Source organism: Strongylocentrotus purpuratus, unplaced genomic scaffold, assembly GCF_000002235.5.
Source record: "Strongylocentrotus purpuratus isolate Spur 01 unplaced genomic scaffold, Spur_5.0 spur5_scaffold_2, whole genome shotgun sequence".
Lineage (NCBI taxonomy): Eukaryota > Metazoa > Echinodermata > Echinoidea > Camarodonta > Strongylocentrotidae > Strongylocentrotus > Strongylocentrotus purpuratus.
Window position 1 is genome coordinate 29,459,527 of NW_022145605.1, and position 12,894 is coordinate 29,472,420.

At 38.9% G+C, this 12,894-nt stretch overlaps 1 protein-coding gene across 2 annotated transcripts; it reads left to right on the forward strand.

Annotated features, from left to right (window-relative positions):
- Nucleotides 1–5,182: 5,182 nt before the first annotated feature.
- On the forward strand, nt 5,183–9,907 carry LOC582389 (glycoprotein 3-alpha-L-fucosyltransferase A). Of its 2 annotated transcripts, none has more exons than XM_011673803.2 (2): nt 5,183–5,238; nt 8,528–9,907. In XM_011673803.2, the coding sequence occupies exon 2, from the start codon at nt 8,630–8,632 to the stop codon at nt 9,797–9,799; it is 1,170 nt and encodes a 389-aa protein (XP_011672105.2). In that variant the 5' UTR covers nt 5,183–5,238; nt 8,528–8,629; the 3' UTR covers nt 9,800–9,907. The 2 variants fall into 2 exon arrangements, with proteins under 2 accessions (XP_011672105.2, XP_787434.3); XM_782341.5 differs by lacking the exon at nt 5,183–5,238 and adding an exon at nt 5,245–5,429.
- Nucleotides 9,908–12,894: the final 2,987 nt, after the last annotated feature.

Genomic DNA, 12,894 nt, shown 5'->3' on the forward strand with positions numbered 1-12,894 from the left:
CAATTCGGCTAGAGAGCGAGCAAAAAATTAAGCATAATGTATTTTGTGAAAGTGTTATTTATCACCAAGATAAACGAGAAAAGATATCAAACATTATTCGGACCGTGAGCTCGCTGTCGACCCCCCCCCCCCCCATTACGTACGCACGAAGCAGAGGAAGAAGAGGATTCGTTGTACCATTATCGACTCTTAATCCGTGTCTAAATTCAGTCCCCCCCCCCCCCTCCGCGCGAAGCTCGGAAGCTTTGACCTCTCAAAGTTTAATGAAGTTATTAAGAAGATGATTCGTTGTTCCATTCTCGACTCGTAATCCTTGTCTGAATTCAGTTTCCCCCTCCCGCGCGAAGCGTGGAAGCTTTGATGTTTCATTACATTATAAGAGATAGAAGAGGATTCGTTTTACCATTCTCGACTCTTAATCCTTGTCTGAATTCAGTTCCCCCCCCCCCCCTTCTCCCTCCCGCACGAAGCGCGGAAGCTTTGACCTTTCATAGTTTAATAAAATTATTAGAGAAAGAAGATGATTCGTTGTTCCATTCTCGACTCTTAATCCTCTTAATTAACTACTCTTAATCCGGTATAACCGGCTGGCATAAGCCTCATTTACCGTTACTTTAGACAGTCAATCAGCGCTCGTTATATTCGCGCCTTGTTCCTTTTAAATTCGTTTATAAAAGTGACCGATTTCGGCCTCCTGTTTCATTCTTGCGTTTTACTCTGATGAGTACAAAACGAAAAGCTAGTTAGTTAGTTATGTCTCTTTTCAACGCTATTCTCCGACGTTGTAGTACCAAAAACTACCAATCATCTTTAAAAAAAAACAAAAAACGATCTATTACACCAACCATGGATAAATCACGGCCGGCAGCGTGGGCGTAGTGTCATATCATAATGTTGTGTTATTGGGCGAGGGGTGTAGCGACTAGCGACCAAGGGAGATTTTGCAATGTTGAATGCTGAAATTATGCATTCTAGAAGCCCACTATTTCCGCCATTATTTCTTTCTAGCTTTATTTCTAAATTTCCTGGGGGACTTGTTCTCCTAGCGGGCCCAGGATCGCAGCCCCTGTCCATAATTTATTACTACCAACATGAGTTCAAATACAAGCTCAAGCGAGTTGGTATGAGCTGAAGCCAAAATAATGAAGGGCAAAATAAGAGTTGGGAAGCGGCCCCTCTACCGTTAATTTAAAATTAGACTGTTGAGTATAATTATACAGCTTCTATTTAAAAGACACCCAAAATATTGTGCCCTTTTAAAATTTCTCACCAAAGAGTGATGACCTTTGTAGAGCAGGGGCTGTTTCTAACGTTTAACTTTGAATCCGTGGCTCGAGATTTTATTCGGCCGGCCCCCTCTATTCAATAACGTTTCCCAAGCCTTCACTAATGTCCCCAAATCTCCCGATTAAGTTTTTCCCTTATTCGTCGTTACTGTCACTTAGCTACATTTCCTTGTCTTACCCCCTTTCCCACCCGACTTGGCCTTCCCCCCCCCCCCCCCCCACTATAGGGTACGCGTATGCATGCTCCCTCTCTTTGAAAGCACCCCTCTATCTCCGGTGTGTTAAGTCAGTACGGGCCGGACTTTGTTGCGTGATAAGTTATCCCTTTACCGGAGATTTTGGGAACACGAATTCGGTCCCTCCGACCAGGCACGTAGCTATGGGGGTGGGAGTGGGCCCCCCCCCCCCCCCATTTTTTTTCTTCCAAGATCGGTTGAACTTTTTTAGACCCCCTTTTTTTTTTACCTCGATCGATTACATGTATGTGCCCCCCCCCCAAAAAAAAAACATCAAACTCTGGCTACGTGCCTGCCTCCGACGCCGGAGAGGGCGGGAGGGAGGGGGGGGGGGGGGGGGGGGGGGGGGGAGGGAGGGGAGGATTTCTATTCTGTCTTTTCTCTGTTCCTTTCTTTTTTTCTCTTCTTTTCTTCCTCTATTTTTCCTTCCTTTTTTTTGCGCCGCCAATAGGGAGGGGGGCGCGGCCGTTTCCCCCCTTGCTCCGCCACTGAAGTGCAATAACCTTCTCTTGATTTCTTGCTCGCCTCTAGCCTCTTATTGTGGTCCAGAGGTAATTAGCAGAGGTGGCTTGTTTTGATTGTTGTAAGAGAGCATGGTAATGATGGTATACCATTCATTCCGTTTTCTTGGACGGTCCTCTCTAATTGTCACTTTCTCTCACGACAACATCCAAAAGTCGATGCAAGTCCTTCTCTGATTCTGATATTAATTTAATTCCCTTTCTGTCTTTCCGTGTGTTATTCTTTGTTTCTTCCTTCTATCACTTTCTCTCATATTATTCTTTGTTTTAATCATTCTTCAACTTTCTCTTTCTTTTTTTCCTCATGTTATTCTTTGTTTTTTCCTGCTATATCACCTTTTCTTAATTCTGTCTTTCCTTATATTATTTCTTATTTCTTCCTTATATCTCCTTCTCTTATGTTATTCTCAAGTATTTTTAATCATTCTATCACTTTCTCTTTCTGTCTTTCCTTGTGTTATTCTTTGTTTCTTCCTTCTATCACCTTCTCTTTCTGTCTTTCCTTATGTTATTCTTTGTTTCTTCCTTCTATCTCCTGAGTCTTATGTTATTCTTTGTTTTAATCATTCTTCAACTTTCTCTTTTTGTCCCTCCTTTTTTTATTCTTTGTTCTTCCTTCTATCACTTTCTCTTATGGTATTCCTTGTTTTAATCTTTCTTCAACTTTTTCTTTCTTTCTTTCCTTGTGCTATTCTTTGTTTTAAAACAGCAGCCGACAGTCGGCCATAAACAATTTCAGAAAGCGCGCGCCGAAGTTGACCTTTACCTGGGTCAAACTGCGCGCAGTGTGATGCGCAGTGGCTGGGCTTAAAATGAGCTAGAATCAGCGTTGATGAAAATCGCTTGAACGCTCTCCCGCAGTATGTTTGTGATTCTACCTTCAAAAAATCGCTTGAACGCACCCATAGTAGTATCATCTGCATACCGTATGACTTTGTGCAAGGATCATAGTATGGGTAAATACACATACCCTTTGTTCCTTCTCTTAGTTCAAGGATCGAACAATAGATATTGTCCAACCTCCAACGGTGTTTTTATTCCTCTGAAAGTCAAACACGAAGTATAGAAAGAAAGTCAAAGAGTCAATTTTCCATAGACACACGTGTTATAAGTCACTTTTTTTTCGGTTAAAAAAATCTAAGTCCTACAAGCAAATAGGCCTACATATCATATTCAAAACGTCAAAAAATTCCATTAAAAACGCACGAGTAAAATTCAAAATGTCAAAATCCCATTGAAACGTGACGTGTTATAAGTCATTTTTTGCTCGAAAAAAAACACTATAGAGGCAAATAAAAAAAACTGTCAAAACTGTTGTATAATTTATACGAGTCAATTAGAAATAGTATAGGTACGAACACATTCGTGTACAAAACCCATGGCCGTCCGTCAAGCCTGCTATTACTGCTCATTCAGTTGAAAATATTTTCTTGCCACCATCACAGGAACACAAAAAGCAAAAGAAGAGACGTATAAATAATGAAAATCTACGTGTTATGTAAATCAAATGAATAGATATAAATACAGAAAATAACATAAATCAATAAATCAACAGATACTGCTGTATCCCCCTCTTAAATAGTACCTTCATTTAAAATTTAAAAAAGGAAACGAGACATTGAGACCTTTCCAAAGTATGTATATATACCTAATTACCAAGTAATAATGGATTATATCCGGAACTAATTGTGAATCGTTGACATAATTATACAATGATATTTTGTTTGATGTTGATCTGATTCAAGCTCCATAGTCATCAGATGTACTGAAATGGGCGACTACGAATGGGACTAGATAGCTTAGACTATATGTGTCATTCATTTAAAATCTCTTCAAGATGAAAATGCATATTTTTGCCGGGGTGCATTATGACGAACACGGAGGATGAACAGGGGAAAATGAAATGGTTTTACAATTAACGTGTCGCTTCAGAGAGGAGAGATGCAAGTATGATATGTTCCAAAGAAAACATACAAGCAACATTAAACAATAAATAAAAGAAACTACTTATTAGGTCCTCCATTTGAAAGTTTAGCAATGCCAACGATAAATCTGTACACTGTAAAAAATAATTTGTTCATTGTTAATTTTTACGTATTTTTTCCATGTAGAATTTACTTGTAAACATTAGTTTTGCCACTTACGCACTAAATTTAAGTCTTGCTAACTCAAACTTTCAATTTAGTAGAACATACGTGGAATATTTAAGTAAAATAAAATACATAAGAACTTTAAGTAATTTCAGCTTGTATTAATTTAGTAATTTTAACTAAAAATCAGAAATTATACGTATTACTCAAACAATTTATGTTGATTATTCTTATCTTTTTAAAGTAAGGACCGATGCAGTGCGTAATAGAAATATTTACATAATTTATGAATATTCATTAAGACCAAATTAAACTCTTTTTTTAAATAAAACAATTCTTTTTTGTGATTAAATGAAAATTTAAGGACTTTAAAACATTTACTAATTCATTTAAAATGGCTAAGCAAAGACAAGACAATTTTTAATTGTTACCCAGTCCAAAACAAATAAAAATTTGATATTTCAGGAAATTGTTAACCAATTTTCCTTTTAAGATGCTACGATCAAGTATATATAAAATTTGGAGCCTTTCAATATGTGTCGATTTGAAGCGTATGTAATAGTTTGTGATGGTGGTAGATATATATATACGGTTAAATCTTAAATAGAAGTAGTGAATGATTAGTGGATGTTACTTGTTAGATTAGATGGGTACCAAATCGTGCCATATGTAATCCCATCATAGCTTTTTTTTTAATTATCTAAAATGATTACAATACTGTCTTAAATTATTTACGTTAATGTAACTCGATTTAACTGAGTAAAAATGTATTCAGCAAAATACGTAAATTCTACTTAAGATGCCGTAGGTAATATTTACTTAATAAAAATAAGGCAATTCTTTTCCTCAATTTTATTGAGTTATTTAGACTATTATTTGTTTACAGTGTATACGTGTACTGTATATTGCACGCGTGGTATATTGTAATATATCGACTTGTACGAATGCTTCCTCATGCGTTCGCTAAGTTACGTAATGATGAAGCGACAAAAGTGAAAAGGACGGTCGAAAGCCTCGATCAAAAAGAAAGGCGTTGGTGATAATAGTCAGGTCTTGACAACACAACTCGATCGAAAGCTTTTCTTTACCCACGTACACAACAAAGGTAAATTGGCATTTAGGTTTAAGAGAAGGAATGAATAAAATTGTGGTTAAGGTAGAGTCGCGGCCGTGGCCTGAGCAAGATGAGTTGAAAGTTTACTATCAGAATAATAATGATGGCAGGATATTGAGACATTTTTTGTACTTTGGTGGTCATAAAATCATCAGCTGTTTACGTCGCCATGCAGTGAGAAGGTGAGCTTTTAATTATGGTATAAGCAGTTTGAAAACCATGCAACTAGAGACTTCATACTTATAACTTTTTCAAGTATAGGTGGTATCAGTAATGCATTGTGTTGACTGTGTTTAAGTCAGAACACTATTAACCTTTTTTTTCGTTTAGTATAATCAGGGAGTTGGAATGAATGCACCACACTAATGTTTCTGCCATAGCACACTCCAGCAAAGCATATATAGGGAGATAGTCAATGCTAATGCATATTGACCTCTAGCACTGCATACATGCTGTGAGGCAGGGACCTAGAAGTCTATACACAAATATACACACCACACAATTTCGCATAGACTCTACACAATCATGTCGATGCAGCTGTAAGCAAAGTTTGACACTAGACTTACAATTTTAATTTTTAAATTATTCTTTTTAACATCAGTAAGTTGAAAAAAATGTATTTTACTGCTATTTAGGTGTCATCAATTGTCACTAAAGTACCGATTTTGAGTGAAATCATTTGAGTTTTGTACAGTGGTGTTTGAAATGTTGAGAATCAAAAGCACAGCTTTTACTACACAACCAGGATAGTGATGCTCCTATATGTGCCATAGCATAGTTCAAGCTTAAACTTGAGCTCTGGTATGGGAATCGTATGTCGAGAGAACGTGGATAATTGTATAATTCATTTTAGATTGTTTATCCTGCAATAGATTGATTGTGGAACCAGTGAAATAAAAAACAAACTCACAAAAAATCATCTTCAATAAAACAATAAAGAATTTGGAAGATGAGAAGCTTCCCATTAAAGGCAGCTCTCTTCCTCTGAAAGAATGATGCTATATGAATGCCCATGCAGGAATGTGTAAAATGCAACTTGACACACTTTTGGTCCTTTTTAAATCTGAAACCTTGAGTCCTTTGTACGTTTAAACCTTGGCAGCGTGCTCTGGTAGGTTCGGCAGAAGCCGAACTTTGGCGGTATGCTCTAGCTGGCAGGTTCGGCAGAAGCCAAACTTTGACGGCCTACTCTGGCAGGTTCGGCAAAAGCCGAACCTTGGCAGGGTGCTCTGGCAGGTTCGGCAGAAGCCAAAATTTGGCGGCATGCGCTCTGGCAGGTTCGGCAGAAGCCGAATCTTGGCAGCGTGCTCTGGCAGGTTCGGCAGAAGCCAAATCTTGGCAGGGTGCTCTGGCAGGTTCGGCAGAAGCCAAAATTTGGCGGCATGCTCTGGCAGGTTCGGCAGAAGCCGAATCTTGGCAGCATGCTCTGGCAGGATCGGCAGGAGCCGAACTTTGGCAGCGTGCTCTGGCAGGTTCAGCAGAAGCCAAACCTTGTAGCGTGCTCTGGCAGGTTCGGCAGAAGCCAAATCTTGGCAGGCGTGCTCTAGCAGGTTCGGCAGAAGCCGAGCTTGCAATTCAATAACTTGGGCAATGCAATAAAGCTGCCGCACTTTGTGATTACTTTTTTAAATTTTGTTTTGAAAATTGAAACAATTGGAGTACATTTATCAAAATACCTATTTTAATGAAAATCAGTCAATTTTTTTAGACTAAAATAGAAAGTCCATTTTTCGAATAGAATGGGTTAAACATAAAATACAGTTACAACTGATTTGTCAATATTGAAATGTATATGGTCAGATTGCTTGGGCAGCAAAAAATAAGAAAACAGAAGATAACATGAAGTCACAAAAACGGAGAGGAGAAACATGAAGAAATGAAGTAAAAGAGGAAGTTGTAAGAGTACAATGTACATCAACAAATATAAATGTCAACTGCCAATGCCCACATTTCCTGAAACATCCCAGAGTACAGAAGAAATATTTATCAATTACACTCAGTGACTCAGCGCTTCAAATCCTTTGAACTTTCTGCACTACTAAATGTCCAATCACTTTTGTTTAGTTTATGTACCGAGATACTGGCCAAACTTAGAGGGCCCGAACAAAATATTTACAAAAAAAGCACCTTTTTGGCTCAATATGTACACATGTACTTCACACACTACATATAACTCAATGGAATTGATATCAAATTGAAGATATTTTAATTATCCATCTTTTGACACCAAATCCATGGTGATTAGAGGTTTTACCTTAAAATGTAAACACACCAAACAGGTCCTCAATACACTAATACACGTATATGACAGTTAATACTCATGTGGGCAAAATTATTGTTTTTTTGTGGAAATCAAATCAATAACTTTGGAGTGATATAACTTTTTATTGAACAGATTGTAAACCTCCCCTTTACACAGGATAGTGTCCTTGTACATGGGCAAATTCCTGAAAAGTTACGAAAATGCACCTCTCCGATTTTGATATATGGAAAATAATGGTTTTCGAAAAAAAATCACAAACAAAACAAAATCATGTTTTTCATTCATTTTACTTAAATTTGCGTTGTTAATTAATCTCAAATTCGTTAAAATTGGTATCAAAATGTAGATAGTTTAATTCTCTTTCTAAGCTTTACAAATATGTGTCATTTATCAATGACAATTGTGATTAAGTTATGATAAAACGTTTTTTTCTGGGACGCAATGTATAGCAAGGGTATAAGGGAACCGTGTGAAGGATTTTTTCCCAGACAAGTCATGATGCAATTTCTGGCTCTCTGCGGTCTCGAGATCCCTGGAGGGAAGGAATATAACAATGCATGGCAAGCAGGCGCGTACGCAGGGGGAAGGTTTTGGGGGTTGACCCCCCCCCCCCCTCCTTTGACTTTGTTTATGTCTGTTTTGGAGTGACCCCCCCCCCCCCCCCTTTTGCGATTTTGTTTAATAAAAAAAAATAAAAAAGATAATGGATGACCCGAAACACCTAACCTTAACCCCCACCGAAACGAAATATCGATCGGCCAAATTTTGGGACAAAAAACAAAAAAATGTGTCTCTTACCCCCCCCCCCCCCCCCCCCACCCTCCCGCTTATTCAGCGGCTGGCTGATCGTTGCGAAATTTTCGGCGTGATTTTAAATTTTAACCCCCCCCCCCCCCCCCCCTTGAAAAATTCCCGCGTACGCGCCTGATGACTAAAAGTCGTTGCGACCGTGTTGAATGTGTATCTTGTGATTAACAAACGTATTCTTTTCTTTCTTCATCCTTCACTCTCATCTAGACTGCGGCTGTGGTGTGGAAAGGAAGGGAAAGATCCTCACATTTTTACTCTTTAAATTGCTCAGTTCTTCTCATAGGCGGCTTCGGCCTATTTCAACGCGAAATGAGGCCGATATCCCTTAGGAGGTTCATTGCGCTGGGGATGATCTGTCTCTCCACCGTAGGGTGTTTGGTCATCTGGGCCACCGAGCCAATTAGGAGGCCGAAAGCCCGGCCGAAAGACATTTACTCTGACGACATCCTATCCTATTCATTTTTCCAAAGACCAGTGCTGACATCGAAGTGCACCAGGCAACTGCAGTTCTGGACAAACAGCAATGTCAACGGATATTCAGATGACGCCATTCGATTCCACTGCCCAGGCGTGCCGTGCGAAGCATCCATAATCGCTAACACCAACATCTCCACGACCAAAGTGAGCGATGGAGTGGTTTTCTTTCCTGAGGCGAAGTGGAGCTGGAAGAAGATGCATTCTGCGCGTCCGCGGGGACAAAAGTGGGTCTTCTTCAGCCGAGAGAGCCCTTCGATGATCAGCCCTGGTGTTATCCCACCTAAGAAATACTACAATGACTCTTACGACTACATCATGACATATCGACAAGGTTCCGATTTCCTTGTAGAGTTTGGTCACTATGATGAAACGAGACCCGAAGTACGAGCAGACGACGATCGAAATTGGGCAACGAAAAAAAAGAATATCGTGATCGGACCAGCTGCAGACTACCAGTTCGCGACTTGGCAGCGCGGCAACTTCATCAAAGAATTACAAGAATTCGTACCAATCGACACGTATGAAGCATGCATTGACTCCAAACCATGCACCGAGTCAGAGGGATTCGAGGAGAAAGTCAGATCTTACAAGTTTTCCCTTGCCTTGGACATCAGCCGATGTCGCGATTTCATCACTGAACAGTTTTTCGTAAGCCTAGCAAGTGGAACGGTGCCCATCGTGGACGGACCAGCCCGAGAGGATTACGAGCGGGTCGGGCCTCCGAACTCTTTTATCCACGTCAATGATTTCACTTCCGTGCACGAGCTAGCAGACTACATCAAACTTCTAGACGGTAACGATGAACTCTACAACCGGTTTTTCGATTGGAAGAAACTTGGCACAGTGGTCAGTATCAAAATGGCGGATCTTTTCGCGACAGAAAACATTTGTCCCATTTTCCTGCGAATGCATGAGGACGAAATGAAGATAGGTACTGACGTAACCACAAATCGAAAGGTGCCAGATTGGGATGAATGGTGGTGGAATTCATGTTCGTATTAATTAATATGCAATATGGATGAATTCTAAATGTATACCTTTGCGCATGAGGTGTCATTTCGATTACGTCATCACCTACTGAATGAGGCACGCGCCAGTAATCCAAAGTAATGTTTTCAGGTGGGCTGTATCTAATACAGACCACCTTATAATGTTGTTAAAATTGCCTTTATTATTATTTCTTTATTTTTCTTATTTCGACCCACTTTTTTGTGAGCAAGATAACTTGAAAATGGTTCAATCAAATACCTTGAAATTTAGCACACATATGTATAGGCATCAGAACAAAGCACAGGAAAATTGTCAACCTTGACCTTGACTGATGACGTCATCTAGGCGCCATTTTGTGAAATTTTCTGAAAATCAACTCATGGTCATATCTTCAAAACCGAAAGCCGTTTCTCATTCATATTAATCATGATCAAGGTCAATATCAGTCCGGTCAATTTCAGGACAAAAAGCGCGCGCGTGCGCGTACGTCCGCGCGTCAGTGCGCGCGCAAAATTTTGAAATGCCCAAAATCGTCTTTAATTTATTTTGCATACGTTTCAGATCATTTTAAGCATTTTATAAAAAAATCGCGCACACGCGCATGCGCGCGCGTTTTCGCGCGTAACACCATTACACAACGTAGAATCGCCATTTTTTTTTCTTTCATGATAAATCCCATATTTGTTCAAACAATTTGATACTATGTTCATCTCTTTATGACTATTAATATTAAGATGAGCGTCCATTCAAGATAAATGTCCGTGCGCGCGAGCTCTTATAATACATAGCATATATGGGCAAAAACATGCCTATACAAAATCCATTGTAGCTCTTTGGAATGCACCGAGATCCTCAATGTTTTTTCATATTCTGATAGAGTATGAGTCGGAGATATGATTTCGTGTCTCATTTGGCCATTAAGTGTATCGTGACATCATCACAATGGCCTTGGAACTCAAAATACGAATTTGCATATTATGACGTCAGCATATTTATGTAAAATTGATTGTATCTCTGTAAATATTGATCAATTTTCTTTGAAATTTCGATATGTTGTAGCTAAGACAATTCTCTACAAGCGCAGTAACAACCATTTTTCATTTTGATGACGTCATCATAGTGAAAATCTCGATTAAAGGCCTCATGTCAAGCATTTCATAATTTGCGTTATCCCTATAGAAGGTCAATTTCGTTCACGTCATGAAACTACATGATATTGTTTTTTAAGCATTTTTAAGCAGTATCTCGCTTATTTTTGCTCTATTTTGTCTCAAATTTAAGATGACCAGCCCACCTATACTTGTTCCAAACAAGTATTATATGTCTAGTTTTTAAATATTATTTAAAAGACGTTAAAAGATGGGAGTTGCTGCTACCTTGTTTCGCGTTCTAGAGCAACGTCGATCTGGCGCTGCTCAGTGGCTGCCGGGTTCACGATCAATTGGGCAAAAAGAATTTCCATTTTCGGTTTAACTTAATAAAATTTGGAGTGGACTTTAAAAGAGTATTATTATTTTTTTCTTTTTCATTCACGTCTTTTACGATATCACTTGTACATGGTGTACCCAAAACCCCACTGGAAATAGACTCTGGAGCTTTCGTGGGTTATCCTGTTCAAGCTGACTTGATTTTGATCTGTTATTCTTGTATATTGTAATATACGTTGGAAGCTTGGCGAATAAAATCAATCAATCAAAACCGCAAGAGTCACTCGTGTAGCCATCCTTCGTCAGGCAAATGGCGTCTCGTGTGCAAAGGGCATTAAATGAAAGCGGGATTATTAACTTTGGGTCGATAGTACGTGGCACATGAAATAGAATGATTAGAATACTGAAGTGTTATAATATTGTCATAAGTATACAAAGGTACTATTATGATAAAGGTTAACGATATGACCCATTATTAATGCAAGAAGAATATAGCAATTTTATTATGTATATTTAATTTAATTTTTATTCTGTACCCAAAACAGCTAGGTGTCAGTCTCCGGACTGTTTGTTCTTGGTTTTTGATGTGTTATGATTTCAATAAAATCCTATATATAGGCCTATCATTGATTCTACTGTTTGGTTGGTAGATCGAAGGTATACAATCACATTAAAGGAGGGTGCTATGAGATAACAACTTTTTGGAAATACATCACGCCTATCTTCATCAGACCGAAGTTGCAAAATAATCTGCTGTTTTCCCGAAGCTCGAAATTGCGTTTTCACTAGCTCGGACGGGAGCAAATTAGCCCGCTATATTTCCCAAATATAGTGCGTCCTATCAAAAAAAACGAAACCGAGAATTATCGATGTTTTACCATAACTTAATCACAATTATTATATCCTCCTCTTTCTTTTGATGCAACTCATAATTATGATGTATATTTTACGCATGAGTGATTAAAAACAATTTGGAGAGAGGTTACCAAAAAGTCATTATGCGGACGGTAATAGTCCGCTAATTGCATCTACGGGCTGATGAAAACGCACATTAGCTGGCTAATGGTGGGTTATTTGGAACTTCGGTCTGATCCCTCTGTAGAGTCTATTTGGAAGGAATTACAGATAAAAGAGATTAAGAAGGATGGATGTAAAGGGAGGAAAAAGGGGAAGGGTAAGGCGAGTTTGGGAAGGGGGAGATGCATGTATAGTGTATAGGAAAGAGAAAGGTTGAAATAAAGATGAGACAGAACGAGTGGTTTCTAGAACAGAGGCGAGCAGGAAAGAGCCTCAGACTGCAGATGAAGAAAAAAACAATCCATCGTTTACCGTGGTCACATTTTCTTTTCTTTACATTCGATGCTGTTTAACCAATTTCCCTATATTGAACAGCCTTTATTTTTTTTCTCTTACCTTTTCTGTTCTTTTCTTTCATTCTCCTCTTACTCTCGTTCCTTAATTTCTCTTTCATACTATAATCTATGGTCTTTTCACCTTTTAAATTTTGTTATACCCTCTTTCCTCCTGCAACTCCTCTCTTTAACCTTCTTCTCTTTCACTCCTAGCTCCTTCCTTTCCGAATCCTTTCTTTTCTCCCCTTTGTTTCACTTCCCAAACTCATCTTTCTTGTCTCACCCTCCTTACTCCTTGTAAGTCCTCTTTCTTGTATTTTCCTCTTCA

Coding starts and splice junctions, on each gene's coding strand:
- LOC582389 (XM_011673803.2), top strand. CDS start 8,630: ATGAGGCCGATATCCCTTAGGAGGTTCATTGCGCTGGGGATGATCTGT.